At 41.9% G+C, this 26,218-nt stretch overlaps 2 protein-coding genes across 9 annotated transcripts in view; one reads left to right on the plus strand and one right to left on the minus strand.

Annotated features, from left to right (window-relative positions):
• The window catches only part of pde8b (phosphodiesterase 8B), a 268,785-nt gene that overhangs the window by 82,204 nt on the left and 160,363 nt on the right, over positions 1 to 26,218 (minus strand). For all 8 annotated transcript variants that reach the window (XM_059974491.1, XM_059974490.1, XM_059974489.1 and 5 more), the window contains exon 2: positions 23,776 to 23,832. In XM_059974491.1, coding sequence (XP_059830474.1) covers positions 23,776 to 23,832 — 57 coding nt within the window. The remainder of the gene's footprint in view (positions 1 to 23,775; positions 23,833 to 26,218) is intronic.
• LOC132396696 (uncharacterized) overlaps positions 1 to 26,218 on the plus strand; it is a 105,404-nt gene that overhangs the window by 35,858 nt on the left and 43,328 nt on the right. The window lies entirely within an intron of this gene.

Genomic DNA, 26,218 nt, shown 5'->3' on the forward strand with positions numbered 1-26,218 from the left:
ACTTTGGAACTGCCTGCCATTGAAGGTGGTGGAGGCTAGAACATTAGGCATATCTAAATTTTGAGATAATAAACAGTTCAAAGTTGAGAACTGATAGAGAAGAGGTGTCAAAGACAGCATAGATCAGCCATGATTATACTGAACGGCAGGGCTGGTGTGAGGGGCTAATGGATTATTCTACTTCCCAAAAACTTGCCATTTAGTAGGTTAATTGACCAACGTAGATTAACCCCACTGCACAAGAGTATAGTATAATAAGGGAGGGGTTGAGGAAAATGCAGAGGGAATAAAAATGGGACTGGTGTAAATGTGTGCTGGTTGGTTGGCACAGACTCAGTAAGCCGAACAGTCTGTTTTCATGCTGCATGAGTTAATGATGACTATGTCAGTCCCTTCTTGCATTGAATCTCACTTAAAGAAACATTTCAGAGAGCTACATACCCTTCAAACTGGCTGATAATTAAATTATGTTCCCAACACCAACATTGACAGAGCATTTCTCAGAGCAGCGAAATATGGCAAACATGCAACATTTTTTATTGATGGAAAAGAGTTTAGCTTAGTTTGAAATACTTACAATATAGGCTTCTGAATTAATAAACTTTCAATCAAAGAAAAGGGAAAACCAAAGTGATAAATAAATGTCAACAAACCTACTGCCATTACACACGCAAAAGGTAGTTCAGGAGCCAATTCCCTATTTTTAAACTACTACTGATACAATATAAGCAAATATTGGATACCAAAAGTTTCTTCAGATACAGAAAGTCCAAAAGGGAGGTGAGAATGGACATTGGCCCGCTGGAAAACCATGCTGGAGGGGGAATAATGGGGGACAAGGAAATGGTGGAAGGACTGAGTAAGTATTTTGTATCACTCTTTACTGTGAAAGACACTAGCTGTATGGTGGAAGTTCCAGGTGTCAGGGGTCATGAACTGTGTTAAGTTACCACTTCTACAGATAAGTTTCTTAGGAAGCTAAAAAGCCCGTGCATACAAAGTCGCCAAGAGAAATGGGAAACTGGAAGACTGGGAAAAATTTAATAAGCAACAAAGTAGCACTAAGCAAGCAATAAAGATGGCAAGCTAGATTATGAAAATAAACTAGCCCAAAATATAAAAACAGATTTTAAAAGTTTTTATAACTATATAAAGTGGAAAAGCATGGCTAGAATGAACTAAGGGTCTCGGCCCAAAACGTTGACATCGCTTCTCCCTATTGATGCTGCCTAGCCTGCTGTGTTCTACCAGCATTTTGTGTGTGTTGCGGCTAGAATGAATGTAGGTTCCTTGGAGGGTGAGAAGGGGAATTGATATTGTGTAATGAGGAGATAGCCAAGGCTTTGATTGACTATTTTGTGTCGGTCTTCATGGTGGAGGACACATCTAACATGCCAAAGAGAAATGTTTTGGATGCGATGGGAGATGAGGACCTCGATACAATAGCTATCACTGAAGAGGTAGTGCTGAGCAAACTTGTGGGCCTAAAGATGGATAAGTCCCCTGGTCCTGATGGAATCATACCAGGTATTGAAAGAAATGGCAGAAGTTATAATAGAGGCTTTGATGATGATTTACTGAAGTTCTCTGGACTCTGGGCAGGTCCTGGCAGATTGGAAGACAGTGAATGTCACATCACTGTTCAAAAAAGGATGTAGGCAAAAGGCAGGTAACTATAGGCCAGTTAGTTTAACATCTGTTGTTGGGAAAATGCTTGAAGCTTTCATTAAAGAAGAAATAGCGAAGCATCTGGAAAGAAATGGATCCATCAGGCAGGTGCAGTATGGATTCAGCAAAGGCAGGTCCTGTTTGACAAACTTACTGGAATTCTTTGAGGATATAATGAGAGCTGTGGATAAAAGCATTATTTACTTGGATTTCCAGAAGATGTTTGATAAGGTGCCACATAAAAGACTTATCCATAAGATAAGGATGCATACAGTTGGGGGTGATGGAAAGAGGAGCATGGAAAGAGGATTGGTTAATTAATAGAAAGCAGAGAGTTTGGATACATGGGTGTTACTCTGGTTGGCAATCAGTGGTGAACAGTGTGCCACAGGGGTCAGTGCTGGTCCCGCAACTGTTCACGATATACATTAAAGATCTGGAAGAGGGAACCAAGTGTAGTGTATCGAAGTTTGCTGATGACACTAAATTGAGTGGAAATGCAAATTGCGCAGAAGATACAGAGAGTCTGCAGAGTGAGTGAGTGGGCAAGGGTCTGGCAGATGGAGTACAATGTTGGTAAATGTGAGGTCATCCGCTTTGGAAGGAAAAGTGAAAAAGCAGATTATTATTTAAATGGTAAAAAATTGCAGCAAGCTGCTGTGCAGAGGGACTTGGGAGTGCTTGCTCATGAACCACGAAAGGTTGGTTTGCAGGTGCAGCAGGCTATCAAGAAGGCAAATGGAATGTTGGACTTCATTGCTAGAGGGGTTGAATTTAAGAGCAGGCGGGTTATGCTGCAACTGTACAGGGTACTGGTGAGGCCGCACATGGAGTATTCATGCAGTTCTCAACTACTTACCTGAGGAAGGATATACTGGTTTTGGAGGCAGTGCAGAGGAGGTTCACCAGGTTGATTCCAGAGATGAGGGGGTTAGACTATGAGGAGAGATTGAGTCACCTGGGACCGTGCTTGCTGGAATTCAGAAGACTGAGAGGAGTACTTATAGAGACATATAAAATTATGAAAGGGATAGATAGGGACTAGAACTAGGGGACATAGCCTCAAGATTCGGGGAGGTAGATTTAGGAAGGAGATGAGGAGGAACTGCTTTTCCCAGAGAGTGCTGAATCTGTGGAATTCTCTGCCCAATGAAGCAGCAGAGGCTACCTCAGTAACAACAAGGTTGGATAGATTTTTGCTGAGTAGGGGAATTAAGGGTTATGGGGAAAAGGCAGGTAGGTGGAGACGAATCCATGGCCAGATCAACCATGATCTTATTGCTGGCTCCTATTCCTATTTCTTATGTTCTTAAGTTCTTTTGAAAGGACCCAAGGTAGATACGTCACCTGGACCAGGTTCTCAAAGAGGTGGCTGAAGAGATTGTGAAGGAATTAGAAATGATAATTCAAGAATCACTAGATTTTGGAATGGTTTCGGAAGACTGGAAACTTGCAAATATCACTTCATTCTTCAAGGAAGGGAAGAGGCAGAAGAAGGGAAATTATAGGCCCGTTAGTCTGACATCAGTGGTTGGGAATATATTGAAGTCGATTGTTAAGGATGTGGCTTTGGGGTACTTGGAAGCACATGATAAAATAGGCTGTCATCAGCATGGTTTCCTCAAGGAAAAATCTTGCCTGTCAAATCAGTTGGAATTTGAAGAAATAACAAGCACGATAAACAATGGGAAAAAATTAGATGAGGTTGCGTACTTGCATTTTCAGGCCTTTGATAAAAAGCCATACGTGAGGCTGCTTAACAAACTATGAGCCCATGGTATTACAGGAAAGATGCTAGCTAGCATGGATAAATCAGTGGCTGATTGGCAGGAGGCAAAGAGTGGGAATAAAGGGAGCATCGTCTGCTTGGCTGCCAGTGAGTAGTGGTGTTCCACAGTGGTCTGTGTTGGGACTGATTCTTCTTATATGTTAATGATCTGAATGATGGATTTGCAAAGTTTACAGATGGTGCGAAGATAGGTGGAGTGGCAGATAGTTTTGAAGAAGTAGAGAGGCTACAGAAGGAGAGAAAATACAAAAAGCAGAAGTGCAAAGGGATTTGGGAGTCCTTATATACGAATATTAGTATTTGTTTCAAGAGGACTAGAATATGAATCGGGAGCAAGTTACAGCTTGTGATTCAGCTGGGAGCTCAGAGAATTCGACCGTGTAGGTAGGATTTAAGCCTACCTGGTCAATACCTGTGGAGGAGGGGGAACTGCGCAGGCGCGAGTGACGTCAGCGTCGAGCGTGCACTTTAAAAGGCAGGACTTCTTTTCAGAGCGGGCAGCGGAGTCCGTGGAAGCAGAGTCCTGGGCTTTGGCTAAGTGGGCTTCAGCGTAAGGGGACTTCAGTAAGCCTGTGTGATTGCTCGCTGAGGGGAAGAAGGTAAGGTCGCTAGGTGCTTTTTAGACTTATTCTATTAATCCAGTTCAGGTATGGGGGAGACAGTCAGAGCAGTGGTGTGCTCCGTATGCAGTATGTGGGAGGTCAGGGTCAACACAGTTGTCCCTGATGACCACACCTTCAAAAGGTGCGTCCAGCTGCAGCTCCTATCAGACCGAGTTAGGGAGTTGGTGCAGGAGCTGGATGAACTACGGATCATTCAGGAGGTGGAGGCAGAGATAGATAGGAGTTATCAGGAGGTAGTCACACCAAAAAACCAAGAAGTAGGCAGATGGGTGACGGTCCAGAGAGGCAGGGGGAGCAGGCAGAGAGAGCAGAGCACCCCTGCGGCCATTCCCATTAACAATAAGTATACCGTACTGGATACTGTTGATGGGGATGACCTACCAGGAATGAGTTGTAGTGGTCCTGCCTCTGGCACAGAGGTTGAACCCTCAACTAGAAAGGGGAGGAGGGAAGAGAAGAGAGTGATAGTTTTAGGGGACTCTATAGTTAGGGGGACAGATAGGATATTTTGTGGGGCAGATCGGGAGTCTCGGATGGTATGTTGCCTCCCTGGTGCCAGGGTCCGGGACATCTCAGATCGGGTGCAGGCTATTCTTGAGAACGAGGGCATGAACCCAGATGTAGTGGTCCATGTAGGGACCAACGATGTAGGTAAGGTGAGTGAGGGGGTTCTGCTTAGAGAGTTCAGGGAGTTAGGAGTGAAGCTGAAAGGCAGGACCTCCAGGGTGACAATCTCGGGATTGCTACCTGTGCCACGTGCGAGTGAGGCGAAGAATAGAATGATTATGCACATTAATACGAGGCTGAGAGCATGGTGCAGGAAGGAAGGGTTCAGGTTTTTGGATAATTGGTCTTTGTTCCAGGGACATTGGGATCTGTTTCGAAGGGATGGTCTACATCTGAACCGGAGGGGTACTAACATTCTTGCAGGAGTATTTGCCAGTGCTGCTCGGGGGGGTTTAAACTAGATGTGCAGGGGCCAGGGATCCAGATCCAGAGGTTTGGTCAGAAGGTGCATGGGGTTAAATGTGTACAAGGTTTGGGTGATCTTGAAAAGGTCATCAAAATTCAGGGTGCAATTTGCCTGATGGAAGTTCAAGGAGCTGGGTTAGGTACAGTAGACAGTGTTTTAAGCAAAGAGAGGAGGAATGGGCTAAGAATTCTATACTTGAATGCGCGTAGTGTCAGAAATAAGACAGATGAGCTTGAAGCTCAGATGAAAATGGGGAACTACGATATTGTTGGGATAACGGAGACATGGCTGCAAGGGGATCAGGCCTGGGAATTGAGTGTACCAGGGTATACGTGCTATCGTAGAGACAGAAATATGGGAAGAGGGGGTGGGGTGGCCCTGTTGGTGAGGAATGAGATTCAGTCCTTAGCAAGAGGTGACTTGGGAACAGGGGAAGTAGAGTCTGTGTGGATTGAGCTGAGGAACAGTAAGGGTAAAAAGACCCTAATGGGTGTTGTGTACAGGCCCCCAAACAGTAGCGTGGATATTGGGTACAAGTTGATTAGGGAGTTAACATTGGCATGTGCTAAAGGTAATGCAGTCGTTATGGGAGATTTCAACATGCAGGTGGACTGGGAGAATCAGGTAGGTGCTGGACCCCAGGATAGGGAGTTTGTGGAGTGTCTAAGGGATGTATTTTTGGAACAGCTTGTGCTTGAGCCAACCAGGAACGAGGCTATTTTGGACTTGGTGATGTGTAATGCACAGGAATTGATAAGTGATCTTGAAGTAAAGGAGCCATTAGGAAGTAGTGATCATAACATGATGTTTTTATCTACAATTTGAGAGGGATAAGGGCAGATCAGAGGTGTCAGTGTTGCAATTAAATAAAGGAGACTACGGAGCCATGAGGGAAGAGCTGGCCAAAGTTAAATGGGCGGATGCCCTGGCAGGAAAGACAGTGGATCAGCAGTGGCAGATATTCTTGGGCATAATACAAAAGATGCAAATGCAGTTCATTCCAATGAGAAGGAAGGATTCAAAGAGGGGGAAGGGGCCACAGTGGTTGACAAAGGAAGTCAGAGATTGTATAGCATTAAAGAAAAAGAAGTATGACAGGGCTAAGATGAGTGGGAATACAGATGATTGGGAAAGTTTTAAGGAACAGCAGATCTTAACTAAAAAAGCAATACGGAGAGAAAAAATCAGGTATGAGCTCAGTCTAGCCAGGAATATAAAAGGGGATAGCAAAAGCTTTTTTAGCTATGTGAAGAGAAAGAAGATAGTTAAGAACAATGTTGGTCCCTTGAAGAATGAATTGGGAGAAATTGTTATGGGAAACAGGGAAATGGCAACAGAATTTAATGCGTACTTTAGATCTGTCTTCACCAGGGAGGACACAAGCAATCTCCCAGATGTATGGATGGGCCAGGGTCATAAGATATCAGAGGAATTGAGACAGATTGACATTAGGAAAGAAACTGTGATGAGTAGACTGGTAGGACTGAAGGCTAATAAATCCCCGGGTCCAGATGGTCTGCATCCGAGGGTTCTAAAAGAGGTGGCTCAGGAAATTGCCGATGCATTGGTAATCATTTTCCAATGTTCCTTAGATTCAGGATCAGTTCCTGAAGATTGGAGAGTGGCTAATGTTGTCCCACTTTTCAAGAAGGGAGGGAAGGAGAAAACTGAGAACTATCACCCTGTTAGCCTAACGTCAGTCGTGGGGAAGATGCTTGAGTCCATTATTAAGGACGAAATAGTGGCACATCTAGATGGCAGAAATAGGATTAGGCCGAGCCAGCATGGATTTACCAAGGGCAAATCATGCTTGACTAATCTGTTGGAGTTTTTTGAGGGTGTAATAAGGATGTTAGACGAGGGTAAGCCAGTAGATGTTGTGTACCTAGATTTTCAGAAGGCATTCGATAAGGTGCCACATAGGAGATTGGTGAGTAAAATCAGAGCTCATGGCATTGGGGGCAGGGTTTCAACATGGATAGAAAACTGGTTGGCAGATAGAAAGCAAAGGGTAGCAGTGAATGGGTGTTTCTCAGACTGGCTGGAGGTGACTAGTGGGGTACCACAGGGCTCTGTATTGGGACCACAGCTCTTTACGATTTATGTCAATGATTTAGATGAGGGCATTGAAAACTATATCAGCAAGTTTGCTGACGATACTAAACTGGGTGGCAGTGTGACATGCGAAGAGGACGTTAGGAGAATACAGGGAGACTTGGATAGGCTGAGTGAGTGGGCAGATACTTGGCAGATGTCATTCAATGTGAATAAATGTGAAGTTATTCATTTTGGAAGCTGGAACAAGAGGGCAGAGTATTGTCTGAACGGTGTCGAGTTAGGTAAGGGAGAAATGCAAAGAGACCTAGGAGTCCTAGTTCATCAGTCAATGAAAGTGAATGAGCAAGTGCAACAGGCAGTGAAGAGGGCAAATGGAATGTTGGCCTTTGTTACAAGGGGAATTGAATACAAGAGCAAGGATGTCCTTTTGCATTTGTACAGAGCCCTGGTGAGACCACACCTGGAATATTGTGTACTGTTTTGGTCTCCAGGTTTAAGGAAGGACATTCTGGCAATTGAGGAAGTGCAGCGTAGATTCACTAGGTTGATTCCTGGGATGGCAGGGCTGTCTTACACAGAGAGATTGGAGAGATTGGGCTTGTACACGCTGGAATTGAGGAGATTGAGAGGGGATCTGATTGAAACGTTTAAGATAATTAAAGGATTTGATAGGATTGAGGCAGGAAATATGTTCCAGATGTTGGGAGAGTCCAGTACCAGAGGGCATGGATTGAGAATAAGAGGTCAGTTATTTAAAACAGAGTTGAGGAAGAGTTTCTTCTCCCAAAGAGTTGTGGAGGTGTGGAATGCACTGCCTCGGAAGACGGTGGAGGCCAATTCTCTGGATGCTTTCAAGAAGGAGCTGGATAGATATCTGATGGATAGGGGAATCAAGGGATATGGGGACAAGGCAGGGACTGGGTATTGATAGTGAATGATCAGCCATGATCTCAGAATGGCGGTGCAGACTCGAGGGGCCGAATGGTCTACTTCTGCACCTATTGTCTATTGTCTATAAAAGCAAGGATGTAATGCTGAGACTTAAAGCACTGGTGAGATCTGGAGTATTGTGAACAATTCTGGATGCCTCATCTTAGAAAGGATGTGCTGACATTGGAAATGACATTGACAAAGAAGTTTCAGGGAAATTATTTCAGGATTAAACGACTTGACACCTGAAGAGCATTTGATGGCTCTGAGCCTGTATTCACTGGAATTCAGAAGAATGAGGGGTGACCTCATTGAAACCTATCAAATGATGAAAGGCCTTGATAGAGTGGGTGTGGAGAGGATGTTTCCTATGGTGGGGGAGTCTACAAACAGAGGACACAGCCTCAGAATAGAGGGGCATCCTTTTACAGCAGAAATAAGGAGGAATTTCTTTAGACAGAGAGTAGTGAATTTGTGGAATTCATTGCCACAGGCAGATGAGTTCCAAATCTTTAAGTATATTTAATGCAGAGGTTGATAGATTCTTGACTGGTAAAGGGATATGGGAAGAAGGTAGCAGATTGGGGTGAGAGGAAAAATGGATCAGTCATGATGAAAAGGTGCAACAGACTCGATGGGTCAAATAGCTTAATTCTGCTCCAATATCTTATAGTGTAATAGTCTTATGGTCTAAATGCTACCCCATCAGGATTAATTTTTCACCTCTGAAATTTTATCTAGATCTGGACCTTCCTGTTTCAAGCTGATATGCTTCTCTGAGTTCCAGCTAATGATAACCCATGTCCCAGTTTAAACTAGCAATCATTGCTGCCCCTATGCTAGCTGGCACTCTTTCAACTCCTCATTCAAGCTGGCACTCTTTTACTTATTATTCTAGCTGGTACATTTCCATCCCAGGCATTCTACTGTCCCCAGCACCAACCCCACTAATCCCTTCACGCCCAATTCAGGTTGACTCCACTGACACATTCAGTTTGGTAATAGCACTTGTCTTTATCCCTGAACCTAAACTGTACTCCAACCTAACCTTTTCTTCTCTCTGTAAACAGTCTCTATGGTTATTCCCTTGAGTCTAGTGAGAAATGATTATGCAGTTTGGTCAACACTCATTGCTGTTTAGAGGAAGTGATCTAATTGAAAGATACAAATAGATTTTAATGGGGCGACAACTTAGATCTATTTAAATACTGAGTAGATATTTCCATTTATGAAGGGATCCAGGTATGGGAGCATACAGGTCACCAATTTGAACTAAAGATGAGGAAGATCAATGTAAATCTTTGGAACATCCTACTATATGGATATGTACTTGGATGGGAGGGGTTTGTAGAGCTATGGTCTGGGTGCAGGTTGATGGGATTAGGCAGAGTAATAACTCAGCATGGACTAGAGAGGCTGAAGGGCTGGTTTATATGCTACAGTATTCTATGACTATGATTCTGTCAAAAACTATGGAGACTTAAGTCAGTGCGCACATTAATGGGGCTATTAGAGTTTTTGAGTAGGAGAAAGTGCAGGGTTACTGGGATCAGGTAGACAATGGAGTTGAGGCCAACCTTGCACCAGTCACGATTTTGTCTAATAGAACAACAGGCTCAAAGAGTCTTATGGCTTCCACTTACTGATATTCCTCTTTTTGATCTATTATTGTTCCTCTAATAGCATCTTTTTATCTCTTGACCTATCCAATCAAAATCCAATCGCTAATTCACCACATTCACTGGTTATCTCATGGTAGTGGCTGTACCAGGCTACAAAGACTTGCAAATCTAGACTAAGTAATCATTATAATGTTGAACTCTGCAAAGTTAAATGAAGGGCGACCTCATCTGCATTTGGTTTCTAATCAATAAGTTCTAAAAAAAAAATTGATACTGCCAAAACAGTGACCGATATCCAGCTGAGCCTTGGGTAAGATCCCTTCTTGCCAGACCTGCTCGCGATGAAGAAGGAACTTACTGCAAGCCAAGTGCAAGAAAACTGTTAAGACATTGTTTATAAATCCACTGCAAGGAGGTGACTGTTCCACGTGCCAGTGTGATACCGAAGTAGGGTGAGGCAGTCATTTATCAGCCCATTAATTTAACCACAACTGAATAGATTTCTCTTCATGTTAATAGGAATTTTACAAATGTTAATGCAAATTCTTAATGCATTGTAAGAACGATTGCAAAGCATTGTAATTGTATAGTGCACTATGTGTTCATTAATGATAAAGCTACAAAGATATTGTCAAGGCTCCTCAGCGCTTAGTAATACTAATCCAATGACAGAGATGATAGATCTAGTGTGGGGGTGGTATAATTGGGAGGACAAACTCGTGTTTTTAATCTTTCACAATTAACCAACATCTACATGTGCCAATATTTAGCTCCGTAATTAGGCAGATCCAGCTGCCAGTGAATCACGATGCCAAGCTTACCAGCATTGTGAACGTGAGTCAGAGCCAACAGGGTATCTTTAAAAATAATATTGCCAGGAAATATGTCTTTCTAGGCAACGTACAAATGAATATTATATTAGAAGAAGTGAATTAGCCAAGTGGCAGGGCTTACTGCGTCACAAGGAGCACATAAGATTGGACATAGAGTGAGTGACTGGAAATTGCATATTTAAATTTAAATAGTAGAAGGTCATTTAGCCCCCCTTATGTCTGCTTGCTATTTCAGTAACATTATTGTTTATCCTAGTATCATCTATAGTGTTATCCAATCTCCATATTCCTTGATTCCCCTAATGTCGACAGTCTATCAAACTTAGACAAGAAGCTGGTCAATCTAAGAACATCTACAGCTTTTTGGGCAGCACCCAACATTAAGGCAAAAGCTGGAAAAGAGGCGACCACCAGTTTCTATCTGCACAAATAAAGAGAACTATATTTTTCATACACGATTGAAAAGTCAAAAATTTATATAAAGGTCAAAAATTGTTTACATTCCTTGCAACGCCAGGCAGGGCAACATGGTAACACTGAACACCATGGTAGTATAGTTGCTGGCACGATGCCACTACAGTTTGGGGCATCGGAATTCAGAGTTCGGTTCTGAAGCCATCTGTAAGGAGGCTGCACAGTATGTTCTCCCCGTGACCACATGGGTTTCCTCTGGGTGCTCTGGTTTCCTCCCACAGTCCAAAGACGTACTGGTTAGTAGGTTGATATGTCATAGCAAATGGTCCTGTGATTACACTAGGGCAAGATAGATGGACTGCCGGGGCAGTGTGGCCCGTTGGGTCAGCAGGGTCTGTTACATGCAGTATCTCTAAATATATAAATAAATAAACCAATACACAAATGAACAATTGTTATGTTTGGAGCCATTACAATGGTTCGATATTCATTCCAACAAACCTAGATCACAGCATAATACCAAAAAGATTTCTGCCTCTGTTGACTCATATTATATAAATTAATTTTTAGACGCAAGCTGGAACTTCAGTTTAAGTAATTAAAGGCATAACAAGTGTAGGCAGGGTGGTAGTTCAGGCAGTGGAATGCTTCTCTTGTGAATTGCTGGATTTCAGGCACATAATGGTCTCCCTGATCACTATATCTGCAGGAAGTGCACCCAATGTCAGCTCATGACTGACAAGGTCAAGGAACTGTAACTGGAGCTGGATGCCCTCAGGACCATCCGGGAGGTTGAAAACTCCAGAGGTGGGTGTGAAGTAGTCACACCCAGTGTGCAGGCTTCAGACAGTGGTTGGGTGACCACCAGGAGAAGAAAGGGGAGTAAGCAGTCAGTGCAGGGCTCCTCTGTGGCCATTCCCCTCAGCAATAAGTATACCCCTCTGGACACTATTAGAGGAATGGCACAGCAGTAGCAATGGGCAGTGGCACTGTGGTTGGCTCTGAGGCTCAACACCGAAGGGTTAAAATCAGGTACAGCAGGAGGCTTAATAGTTAGGGGCACAGACAGGAGATTCTGTGGCCATGAAAGCGAAGCAATGATGGTGTGTTATTCCCAGGTGCTAAGATCCAGGATGTCTCAGAGCTGCTGCAGAAGATTCTCAAGAGGGAAGGTGCACATTGGTACCAATGACATACAGTAGGTAGAAAGGGGGAAGAGGTCCTATGCAGTGAGTTAAGGACAAGGCTGAAGAACCGGACCTCTGAGGTAGTAATCTCTGGATTACTCCCACTACCATGTGCTAGTCACGGCAGAATAGGATGACAGTACAGATGCATGAGGGGCTGAGGAAGTGGTGCAGGGGGCTGTGGTTCGGACTTCTGGATCATTGGGATCTCTTCTGGGGAAGGTAAGATCTGTACAAAAGCGATGGTTTACACTTGAAGCCGAAGGGGACTAATATCCTTGCAGGCAGGTTTGCGAGAGCCTTTGGGGAGGGTTGAAACTAAGTCGGCAGGGGGATGGCAACCAGAATGATAGGGCTGAGGATAGGGTTGATGCAGAGTGTCATGAGACTGTGAAGGACAGGCAGATGATAAGGAAAAATTGCAATCAGTGGGATGAATTAAAGTGTAACATGGCGGCAAAATTGAAAAGGTTGATGAATACAGGACTGAATGTGTTGCATTTGAATGTGTGCAGTATACAGAATAAGATAATCTTGTAACATGGTTAGAGATTGACAGTTATGACATTGTGGTAATCAAAGATTGTATTTGGGAGCTTAAGGTCCAAGAATACACCTTGTATTGAAAGGACAGGAGGAAGGCAGAAGGGGTGGCATGACTCTCAGTAAAAAATGAAATCATATCCTTAGAAAGAGGTGACATAGGATTGAAAGATGTGGAATCCTTGTGAGTAGAGCTAGGAACATGCAAGTGTTAAAAGACCTTGATGAGAGTTATTTATAGGCCCCCGAACAGTAGCCAGGATGTGTTGTTTTGTTTTTCCAAAACATTAAACTAATTGCAAGAAAAAGCTAGGAGCCCGAGAGAATGTGTCTTAGATTCATTTTCTTTACTTTAAGCGAGGCACGCGCGTATCATGTGGTGGTGTAACGGTGTATGCAATTCACTTATTTTTACATAATTCCCATAATGAACTTTTTAAATGAAGCGTGCTTATTCAAACAACATATTTGCAATATTACTGAAATATTAAATACACAACAGGATATGGGATATAAATTTCAGCAGGAAATAGAAAAGACATGTAATAAAGGTAATGTTACATAGTTATGGGGATTTCAATATGTAGGTAGATTGGTAAAATCAGTTTGGCACTGGATCCCAAGAGAGGCAACTTGTGGAATGCCTAATGAGATGGCTTTTTAGAGCAGCCCATGGTTAAGCCTACATGGGGAAAGGCAATTCTGGATTGGGTGTTCTGTAATGAACCAGGTTTGATAACGAAGCTTAAGGTAAAAGAACACTTGGGAAACAGTGATCATAATATGATAGAATTCACCCTGCAGTTTGAGAAAGTCAAGAGCATCAGTATTACTGTAGAGTGAAGTGAACTACAGAGACACGAGAAAGGAGCAGGCCAAAGTTGATTGGAAGGGGATACTAGCAGAGATAATGGCAGCATAGCAATGGCTGGAGTTTTTGTGGCCAATTCAGAAGATATAGGATAGATACATATCAAAGGTGAAGAGGTATTTGAAAGGGAGGATGAGTCAACCTTGGGTGACAAGTGAAGTCAAGGTAGTAATAGGGGACAAAGAAATGGTAAACAATCTTAATAAATTTTAGGTGTTCACTGTGGTAGACACTAGCATAGCAGTATTTCAGAAATGCGAGAGTGTCAGGGCTGAACAGAGTAGCTGCTATTATTAAGGAGAAGGTGCTTGGGAAGCTGTAAGTTTTACATGTAGATAAGTCACCTGGACCATATGGATTACATCCCAGGTTTCTGAAAGAGGGAGCTGATGTGCAGGCATTAGTAATGATCTTTCAAGAATCACTAGATTCTGGAATGGTTTCAGAGGACTGGAAAATTGCAAATATCATTCCATTCTTTAAGAAGTGAAGGAGGCAGAAGAAGGGAAATTATAGGTTAGTTAGACTGACTTCAGCAGTTGGGAAGATGTTGGAGTCCATTTTTAAAGATGAGGCTTTGGGGTACTTGGAGGCACATGATAACATAGGCCAAAGTTAGCATGGCTTCCTTAAGGTAAATTTTGCCTGACAAATCTGTTGCAATTCATTGAGGAAATAACAAGCTGGGTAGCCAAAAGAGAGTCAGTGGATATTGTTCACTTGCATTTCCAGACAGCTTTTGACAAAGTGCCACACATGAAACTGCTTAACAAGATAGGAATCCATGGTATTACAGGAATGATACTGGAATAGATTAAAGATTAGCTGATTGGAAGGAGGCAAAGAGTGGGAATAAAGGGGCCTATTCTGGTTGGCTGTCAGTGACAAGTGGTGCTCTTCAAGGATCAGTATTGGGACCGACCCTTTTCATGTTATACGTCAATGAATTTGACGATGGAATCAATGAAATGTTACTCTTCCAAAGAAACAGGAGAGATCCCATTGGAAAGCAAAAAAGTGCAAACACTAGGAATCTAAGAAACTACAGAAAATGCTGAAAAACTCAACAATGCTGACAAAGGATCACTGATTTGAAATATAAACTCCACTTCTTTCTCCATCAACCTCCTGAGTATTTCCATAATCTTCCCTTCCAATTTGAGATCTCCTTAAGGTATGGCCAGTATTTATCCTTTACTGGTATCTGTTTGTGGAACTTTGTTGCTAAGTGCTTTCAGGTAGAAAGAGATCGAGAAAGGTCTCCTATAATTTATCCACATTCAAATCATGCAATACAGAAGACTGATACTATGCAAAGCACCTTTCCAATGTTGTTATGGGTGGACACCAGGACACAAAGCACAGAGTACACTGCAGATGCTGGGGTCAAAGCAACACGTACAAACCTGCTGGAGGAACTCAGCAGGTCGGGCAGCATCCGTGGAAATGAGCAGTCAATGTTTTGGGCCAAGACCTTTCATCCTGACCTGCTGAGTTCCTCCAGCTTGTTTGTACATGTTGCAGGAGACAAAGCGCATTCTGTCCACTAACTTAATGACTTTGATCCATATAGACTCCCAGATCAAAAAGTGCAAATTACGCATTTAACTAAATATGAGGCAAACACTGCATTTTCTTAATATTTCCCATTGCTCTGTCAGCTTTTTCAGCTACTTTGCTCACTTCTTTGTCCTGCCATGGAAGTTGAATATGACAAACGCCAGTCCGGAAATAGGCTGCTAACTGTTTTTTAAGCTGCTGTATAATTTTAGAAATTTTATCATATTATTATCTGAATTTTAATGCACACATCTGTGGCATTAAATTAAAGTGAATTTCAGGTCTTATGATGCTGTATTGTCATGAAGTTAACAACTGTTGACTAAAATCAACAGGCAACATCTAAACTTTACTGTTTATTAGCCTGCTAGCACTTAGGGCAGCACTGAAGGTCCTTCATCTCTGGCAGTGTTTAGGATTTCCTTCACCGTGTCAGTAGCTTCCTCTCGGTTTTCATTGCTGCCAGTCACACAAGTCCTGGATGGAGACTCAGGAATACCATCACACTGAAGTGTAGAAGGATTCTTCATTGCTGTTTCCATAACAATTTTCTTTTTATCAGTCAAAGTTGTTAGCATTGAGCTGAACTCTTGAACCTGGAGGGCCAGTGGACAGGCCTTCTGACCTGTTTGGCATGGGTGACCCTCCTAAGAGCCAAAGCATAAAGCCCTGACTCCAGCCAGCATAGCTCTCTGAGTCATTAAGGCAGGCATGTCTCCAAACCCAACAACAGGGCTATGGGTCTGTTGAGGAACACCTGAACCACATTAACATTAACTAGTGAAGCAAAGATGCTTCCCATTCCTCTTAAACTGACTTTTTCTCCCCCCAGAGTTAAATCTGGAAAATATTGTTTCCGGATTTATTGTTTATGTGGGTCAATTACAGTGAATTACGTGAGTCATAAAATCCATCCATTATTCCCGTTAACCTTGATGTTCAGCAGAATGGACCTTGGGTTGTTTATCAAGGATTATCAATAAAAACATTTGAAATGCAATGCTTGCAGCTAATCACAGAAACAGTATGAAATTATGTACTGTTCTCTCTGCATATCTGTAAATTCCAAGAGGCATTGGGCTGGAATTCATCTGTCAAAACCTTACTTTTGATCTTAATATATGTTGCTGTTTAAAAAGGAACTCGCTATCTCTAATTTATGATAAGCTTACACATTTGCCCTCTAAAACACAGAACAGTGGCTGAATCCCATGGTTACTAAAATGACAGCCGAGTTATCTATGCACATTTGAAGTCAGAAATATTTGCATATAGGAGTTTTATATTAATGGTAGAAAAACAAACCAAGGTTAAAGATAACAATAACAATAACAAATTTCTATTAGACCTGACCCTGGTATTTTCATTAAATAAACATGGAACTGAAAAAAAACCTTACTAGGTATGTACAAGGAACTCCCGACCTAGAGTTATGTAAATATCAGAAGATCACAAGGTAAATATCAGTAATGTCTTTCATCTAATTTTAGTTCATTGAAACCATGCCTTTAAGTAGTCTGAACTCATCCACCTCTTGTTGTTTTAGTTTTCCAATTTGGTTTCCATGGATACACTTTTCCTATACCATCTATGATGAAACATTCCCCTATATGCTCATCTCTCGGTCACCTCGTTTCAAAACCTTTCCTCATACTTTCCAGTAACACTAGAGATCAGCCCACAGTTGTTCCCTGAAATGCCTTCAATTCCTGAAATGTTTCCATGGTTGTCATGATGACTAACGCAGGACATGATCTTTAAGATGTAGAACAGTCAGAGCTCTGTAACAAACAATCATGATTTCCCTGGGTTTTATCCACCACAGATAAGCTTATATAGCTTGCCTTATCTTTGCTCTGCTACTTGGTTCTATGCAGTTGTTCAACATGTGTATATCAAATAAGAAGCCAGAGGAAGTTGCAGAGGGGCTAGAATTATAATGTTTCCAAGACATTTAGACAGGTACATGGATAGAAAAGCTTTAACGAGATATGAGTCAAATTGACTTACTTCGACAGCCATCTTGGTCAGCACAAATGTGTTAGGCCAAACAGCCTGCTCCAGTGCATCTACAATCAGTGGCCGCTTTATTAGATACACCAGGTCATTAATGCAAATATCTTATTGGCCAATGATGTCAGACCATAAGATAGAGGAACAGAATTAGGCCATTTGGCCCATCGAGTTTGCTCCACCGTTTCATCATTGCTGATGCAAATTTCCTCTCAGCCCCCCCCCCCCCCGCTTTCTCCCAGTATCCCTTCATGCCCTGACCAATCAAGAATCTATCAACCTCTGCCTTAAATATACATAAAGACTTGGCCTCCACTGCTGCAAAGAATTCGCCACTCTCTGGCTAAAGAAATTCCTCATCATCTCCTTTCTAAAAGGATGCCTCTCTAATCCTAGGCTGTGTCTTTTGATCTTAGATTCTTCCACTGTAGGAAACATCCTTTCCATATCCATTCCATCAAGGCCTTTCACCATTCAATAGGTTTTCAATGAGGTTACCCCTCATTCTTCTGAATGCCAGTGAATACAGGCTGAGGCCACCAAAAGCTCTTCATATGACAAGCCATTCAATCCAGGAATTATTTTTGTGAACCTCCTTTGAACCCTCTCCAGTTTCAGCACATCCTTTCAAATCTGCTCAAAAATCTCTAAGTGGGCCTCACCAGTGCTTTATAAAGTCTCAACCTTACATCCTTGCTTTTATATTCTAGTCCTCTTGAAATGAATGCTAACATTGCATTTGCAGCAACTCAATGCATAAAAGCATGCAGACATGGTCAAGAGGTTCAGTTGATGTTCAGACCAAACAACAGAGGATGAAATGTAATGGAAATGATTGTAGGTGTCAGATGGGGTGGTTTGTGCCTTTTCAGAAAAAGTGATCTCTGGAATTTTCATGCACAACAATCTCCAGAGTTTACAGAGAATGGTGTGATAAACAAAACACCCAGTAAGTGGTAGTGACGTAGGCAAAAATGCCTTATTATTGAGAGAGTTTAGAGGTGAATGGCCAGACTTGTTTAAGCTAACAGGAAGGTGACAGTAACCATTCGTTACAACAGCAGTGTGCAGAAGAGCGTCGGTGAGCACACAACACATCCAATCTTGAAGTAGATGGGCTATAGCAGCAGAAGCCCATGAACATACATTGTGACCACTTTATTAGGTACCAAAGGTACCCAATGAAGTAGCTAGAGTGTATATATTGAGCATCATGTCCTCTAAGACCTTGAGACCCTTTTCAGGCCAGGCACGACTACTTCAACAACAATTCTTGCTACGTTCAGTAATTTACATTTGGTTCTATCTCTGCCCACTTCAGTGTCTTATTTTACTCACTAAACAATTCACAAACTACTAAGATCTAACTGCATCAGTTCTCACTGGAGCAAAGTAGACTGCAAGGTGACAGAATAGAATTCTGAGAAGCACAGGTAAAACAGATTGGCAATGCACGTTTCCCATGGCAGTGAAGTCACAGTCTAGAGGCTGTAGGTTTACAGGTGAGAGGGAGGAGACTGAAAGGAGACTTGAAGGGTAAATCTTTCAGACAAGTATCTGAAACAAACAACCAGAGGAAAGACTGATGTTTCAGAGGCACCTAAGAGGGATTTGACTGAACAGGTCATAGAGGGATATGGAATGAATGCTGGCGAGTAGGAATAGTATGGATAGACATAATGGTTGGCAAAGATGTAGTGGTTCACAGGGCTTGTTTCCATGCTGTACAACTTAATGACTTTATTTACATGTAGTGGATGACTGTGTACTGAAATTTCTTTTAGGAAGCAACAGGGATCTAGCAGTCCTGGATAGAAAAGGTGTAGAGGGATATAGGCCCATAGTGGGCAAATGGGTTTAGTCCTGATGAAGTGTCTTGGCCCAAAATGTTGACTGTTTATTCCTCTCCGTAGATGCTGCCTGACATGCTGAATTCCCACAGCATTTCGTATGTGTTGCTTTGAATTTCCAGAATTTGCAGAATTCTTTGTGTTTACACATTCTGCAATTTTCCACGTTGTTAAGTAGATGCCTGTATTGTAGGTGTACTGGAATTGCTTCACCAAAGTTATAGTAACTTCTGGTGCACAAGTCTTCGTACAATGGCCAAATGTGTCTAAGTATGGCCTTTCATATATCCAATGACTTTACCTGTTTCAGATAAAGGTATTGGGTGTAGCCCAGTCCATTATGGGTAAAGCCCTCCCCACCACTGAGCACATCCACATGAAATGCTGTCATAGGAAAGCAGCATCCGTCTCCTGGGACCCCTCACGTCATGCTCTTCTTTCACTGCAGCCATCAGGAAGAAGTCACAGGAGCCTCAGGACTCACACCACCAGGGTCAGGAACAGTTATTACCCCTCAACCATCAGGCTCTTGAACCAAAGGGGACAACTTCACTCGCCCCATCACTGAAATGCTCCCATAACCTATGGACTCACTTTCAATGACTCTTCATCTTATCTTCTCGATATTTCTTCTTGTTTATTAATTACAATTATTTCCTTTTTTTGTATTTGCACTTAGTTGTTTTTTGCACACTGGTTGAATGCCCAAGACTTTCATTGATTCTATTATGATTATTATTCTAAGGATTTACTGAGTATGCCCACAAGGAAACAAATCTTAGGGTTGTATGTAGTGACATATATGTACTTTGATAATAAATTTACTTTTACTTTTGAACTTTGATGATATCACATGGAGCTATTTAAATTACCTAAATACTAAGCTCTATCAAGCTGGGAACCACAGGAGACCATGATGGATCATCCACTCGGCACTTGTGGCTGAAGATTCGTGTAACTGCTTCAGTTTTCCCTCTTGCACGGATATGTTGAGCTCCCTCAACATTAAGAGTGGGGATATTGTGGAGCATCATCCTCCAGTGAGTTGTTTAATTGTCTATTACTATTCACAACCGAAAGAGGCAGAAATGCACAGCTTGTATCTGATCCATTTGCTTTGGGATTACTTAGTGCTGCATACTGCATACCGTTTATGTGGCTTGGCATGCACGTGGCCCCTGTCTTGTAGCTTCACCAGCTTGATCACTCATTCCAAGGTATGCCCAGTACTGTTCCTAGCATGTCCTCCTGCACTCTTCATTGTACCAGCGTTGATCCCTCCGATGCTACTGTACTAATTTATAGAGAAATAATACAGAACAGGGTCCGACCCTTCAAGTTGTGCTGGCCAGCAATCCCCCCTCCACTTAACCCTAGCCTAATCACGGGACAATTTACAATGACCAATTAACCTACCAACCGGAAGTCTTTGGACTGTGGAAGGAAACCGGAGCACCCAGAGAAAACCCACGCGGTCATGGGTACAGATTCCTTACAGGGAATCCATATCCTGCCTCCAAACCTAATATATCCCATCTTTCAGGTAGGAGACCAAAACAGAGCACAGTATTCCAGGTGTGTCCTCACTAACACCCTGTTTAACTGCTTTCTGAATGGTACTCTCCTCACATGCCAATTGCCTTCATAATTACATGTTGATCCTGCCTGAGAATTATTGTGAATTATGCACTAGAGTTCCTGTGTCCTCTGAACTTCATTCATTTGCTTCACTTACATGTAGAATTATAGGGTGCAGTAATAGGCCCATTTGGCCCTCACCCATGCCATAAGACATAGGAGCAGAATGCCATTCAGCCCATAGAGTCTGTTCTGGCATCTGATCATGGCCAATTTATTTTCTCTATCAACCCCATTCTCCCGTCTTTTCCCCATAATAACTTACTGTGCAAATCCCACTTGCCCACTTTGGATCTATATACCTCTTCACCTTTCCTATCCAAGTATCTGCCCAAACACATTTTATATATTGTAATTGTATCTGCCTCCACTACTTCCTTGGGCAGCTCATTCCATATATCTGTATACTGTGTGAAAACCTACTCCTCATATCTTTGATTAATCTCTCCCCTCTCACCTAATACCTGTTCCCTCTAGTTCATCTTTTGTTTCCTCTTAACAGAGTGCATGACCCCACACTTCCCACATTAGCTCATCCCCCCACCATTTGTCAGGATTTTGTATATTCTCTCATTCTATTTATATCCCATTGCTGTAACACAATGTGCTCATCACCACAAGCCCTTCTACCTATTTTCATATTATTATCAAACTTGGGAGACCTTACATTTTGTTCCCTCCCTAAGGACATTAAACAATAAACAACTGAGAACCAAGAACAGATCCCTGGACTACTTCATTAGTCACATCCTGAAAAGGATCCCTGTTTTCTATATGACGGTCTGATTTTATCCATATTAACACACTTCTGCCAATGCCCTGGGCTCTTAATTTATGCGCCAGTTTATGTGACACTTTGTCAAAAGCCTTTTGGAAATTTAAACACACTACAGCTATGGCGTTCTCCTCTATCAACCCTCCCGACTGCATCCTCATAGAATTTGTGAAAATTTGTCAAACATGATTTACCTTTCATTAAACCATGTTGATGAGGTTTGATTATATATAGCTCTCCTAATTGATTAGTTGTTTCTTCTGATTATAGGCTCCAGCATTTTGCCAACAAACTAACGGGCCAATAATTCTCCATCTTCTCTCTTCTACCCCTTTTAAACAAGGGGCTCTTGAACATTCCCCGAGTCCATTGCTCCACTATAGATGGCCAATGCCTTCAGCTCCAGAGGACCCTAGCTTTGCTTTTCTACGCCTAAACTATCTCTCAGCTTCTCTTTTTCCTTTAAGATGGTGCTTAAAACCTTTGTATAAGTTTGGGTCATAGGCCCTATTATCTTATACTGTCTCAAAAGACTTTGCAACCAAGGGGGCATTTCTGAAATGATGGTGGTACAATGAACTTCAGGAATGCTCAAAAAGACAAAATTAGGGAGTGGATTAAAGGCTTGATGATGTTGTGTTGATTATAAAGAAGGGAAGGAATGAGGCCATGCAGAAGTTGAAAACTTGATTCAGTTTCTGTTTAATTAGAAGCTATTATAGATCAGTGTATACAGAGGAGCTGGTACATGGAATTTGGTGCAAGTTTGGACATATGAACTTTAGAGTTTGGAGCACATTGAAAATCTAGAGATGACAGCATCCTGGACAAACATTTTAGAAGCTGACAACCTGGGAGAATAGTGAATTTGGGCCATGTTATGGAAGTGGGAAAAGGCAATTTCACCAATGACATGGATATAAGATCCATTATTTTGTCTCAAAACTATTCATTAGGTCCTTGACTGAAGCCTTCACATATAGGACAGAGCTCTGTCAGTATCTTGGCACTACAAAACCTGATTACATAGTCTTGAATAAGGCCTGAAGCAGGCAGGAAATACAGAAGCCTTAGGTACCACACCACGGCGTTTAGATGCAGTTATTACCCTGCCTCCATCGGGCTCCTGAATGTTGCACAATGGTGTTAGTTTTTGTTTATTTCCAGTTTTTCGTAAAATTCTATTGTACTTTTTCCTGTAAATGCTTGCAAGAGAATGAATCTCAAGGTAGTATACAGTAACATATTCAGTACATATTTTGATAATAAATTTACTTAGAATTTTGAATTCTCCTTCTCAGCACTGACAATACTGTATTTGCACATGTGATTCAGATCCACAGAACTTATTGACTATGCACCTTTCGGGGAGGAAGGTTACTGCTCTGTTTCATCAACAACAAAGCAAACAGTTCTTTTGATGTCATGCAGCAAGGCAATGATGATAACAGATGGCAGACTGACTCCAAAAGATCGTTTTCTGTCAGAACTCATACAATTGTAATACTGTACACTTTTAATCTGACATTTCTATCCTTTATCAAAAACTGTTTCAGAACATCCTTGTTATGACAACTATATAAGCATCTTGAAACTAATGAAAATTGTAATTTATAGAGTAGGGGCCCTTTCAGATTATTATTGAGAACAATTTTGTTTAAGGTGATATACATGTATATAATGTATCTGTCCTTCAAAACCTTCCATAAAGATGCACGAACACCAGTGTACTGGTATACACAACCATGGACAGCACTTCCACCATGATAAAGAAACACTAACGCCAATGGATGGGTCACATCAATTGGACATCTAGCACACAAATCCCCAAGAAGAATCTTTACTTCCAGTTTAGAAAGGTCAGCAAGCTGATGGTGGGCAAAGAAATGCTTGAAAGACATTATCAAAATCAGCCTGAAAGTAATCCACCATTACATCAAAAAACTAGGAAGACATTGCACTCAATAGAAACGCCTGGAGGAAATCTGTTCAAGAGGGAGCTGCACTGTATGAGATTGACCTCCGCTGTGCCAGAGGAAACAAGCGACAACTGTGAAAAGGGAAACTGAACAACCAAAAGACCCAACCTCTAAACACAGCTACCGTTTACACTTACCCACACTGCACCTGAATATGTGCATCCCTCTACAGTCACATGAGGATCCACCAATAGACAACCCCTTAGGAGAACATCATACTCCACTCGAGTGACTGCACTACATTCATATACATCACAGGCACCCAGTTCCTACAGGAAAGAAAATCTCCTGGTATCTACTTTACATGTGGATGAGAGACAGGAAATTGGATAACTGGTACAATATCCACCCGCGATCATATCACTGTACAAATTGCAAACTTAGAACAGTACAGCACGCTTCCAAGGCCTTTACAACTAAAATGTTAAGCACCCAACACAAGTTCTCACCTGAAAAGGATCTTGTATCAGTCTCATAGGTCCAAAACGTACTTCTGTAGAAGCAACCTGCAAGGGGGAAAATTAATACAGTCAACAGAAAGTTCACTGGTGAAGCCACATGGCAGTAAAATTGTAAAGTAAAATAGTGTAATTTATACCTTGCATATTGTTTTACAACAATCAGATCAGAAACAATTTTACAGCTTTTAAAAGATAGGCCAATGCACCAACATATTGTATTTATTCATGGAAAGTGCAGAAGTCCCAAAGCCTACAGATTCTTTCATTATAAGGAATTATTTATTGCTTTGCTGCTATTGATGTAGCATTTTGTTTGCCAGGATCACAAGTAAGGGGTATGCCTGCAAGTGTTTGACTGGGTGTGTTACAAATGATGAACAACTCTGATGGGCAGAAGGGTACAGAATCGCCAATGCCCCCCACCCCTTTGGAGAATCACAAATTGCTACTATTCCAATGCTGTTATCAAGGGAGATGAGAGAGACACAGGAAAGCTGCCAAGACAGTTGTTATTGGTAAACAGCTCATGTCAGTTAATGAGAGAGAGACAACTCAGAGATACACCAAGTGGAATGTCTCCTCCTAACAAAAGCGGAATGGAACCACTGATTACTGCTATTGTCTCTTGGAGAAGGATTGTTTATTGAGTACTGTTCTATTCATTGAAACCCCTCAGGGGGCAACCAGAGTGGGATGGTTTGATGGGTTGCATCATCCCAACCTGATTGACACCTGAGACCCCGTGAATGGGGATAAAAGTAGGGTCTGGGGCAACAACCCTCAGATGCACCAGGAGAGATGCTACGAGACCGGTGGGGGCTTGTGTGTGTGTCCATCCTTGCCTGGGTGATGAGTCCACCATGGAACGGTCTAGCTAAAGGACGAAGGGGTCATACGTGAATGGACACAACAACAACGCATCGACGGATCAAGATCGTAAAGGAAAGTCGGCAAGTCAATAGCTGTTACTATTCTCTCTCTCTCTCTCTCTCTCTCTCTCTCTCCAACAATTGAAACACCGCGACCAACAACTACAGCAGCCTGCATGAACTGAACTGAACTTTATATTTCCATTTGACAATTCATTATCCCCTAGGCAACGATAGAGCTTATTTCTTCTTCTTATTTTACCCGCACTTTTAGGTTTAGTATTGATGATGTATATTATCTGTATATTTGCATTGATATTATTTTTGTGTATTTTTACTAATAAATACTATTGAAAATAGTATCACCAGACTCCAATGGACACTCCTATCTTTGCTGGTAAGACACCCAGTTATGGGGTTCGTAACAGCTGGAAGGTTGAACTGAGTGAATTTTTGACTAAATGCTACACTCAGAAACAAGTAGTAGTGCAGCAAAAAGCAGCATCCATTGTCAAGGACCACCACCATGCAGACCATGCTCTCGTCACGGCTGCCATCAGGAAAAAGGTACGGGAAGCCTAAACCATCCATTCCCTGAACCAGTGTGGAAAACTTCACTGAACTGACTACACAGCCTATGGATACATTTTCAAGGACTCTGAAGCTCATGCTCTCAATGTTATTTGTTTACTTAGTTCTTTGTGTTTGTACAGTTTTCTTCTGCACATTGGTTGTTTGTCAGACTTTGTGTGTAGTTTTTCATTGATTCTATTGTATTTTATTGTTCTATTGTAAATGCCTGCAAGAAAATGAATCTCAGGGTTGTATATAGTGTCATATATATACCTTGACAATAAATTTACTTTGAACTTTGCAGTGAACTGCTACTGTACAAGAAGAAACGGGGGGCATATCATTGATAAGAAGAATGAGGGATATCTCATGGAAAGCTATTGAATTTTGAAAGGCCTAGGTAGAGTGAATGGGTAGAGGATGTTTCTTATAGTGGGGGAGTGTAATACCGGAAGGCAGAGCCTCAAAATAGAAGGGATATCTTACTTTAAATGCATATTTATAGATTGACAATTTCAGCTATATAGGCCCTAAACTCTAGACATTTCTCTTCTCCATTAATTCAAAATTCAAAAGTTCATAGTAAATTTATTAACAGAGTACACTTCTGTCAACATAGACAACCCTGAGGGGGATTTTCTTGTGGGCATACTCAATAAATTCAATAACCATAATAGAATCAATGAAAGACTGCACCAACAAGATGGACAATCATTGTGCAAATACACAAAGAAAAAAAATAATAATACAAAATGAATAAGCAATAAATATCACAAACATGAGATGAAGAGTCCTTGAATGTGAGCCCGTAGGATTTAGGAACAGTTCAGTAAGTGGAATGAAGTTATCCCCTCTGGTTCAGAAGCTTGATGGCTGAGGGGTAATAACTGTTCCTGAACCTGGTGTTGTGGGTTCTGAGGCTCCTGTACCTTCTTCCTGATGGCAGCAGTGAGAAGAGAGCATTTCCTGGTTGGTGAGGTTCCTTGATG

The sequence above is a fragment of the Hypanus sabinus genome, chromosome 7, assembly GCF_030144855.1.
Source record: "Hypanus sabinus isolate sHypSab1 chromosome 7, sHypSab1.hap1, whole genome shotgun sequence".
Classification (NCBI taxonomy): domain Eukaryota; kingdom Metazoa; phylum Chordata; class Chondrichthyes; order Myliobatiformes; family Dasyatidae; genus Hypanus; species Hypanus sabinus.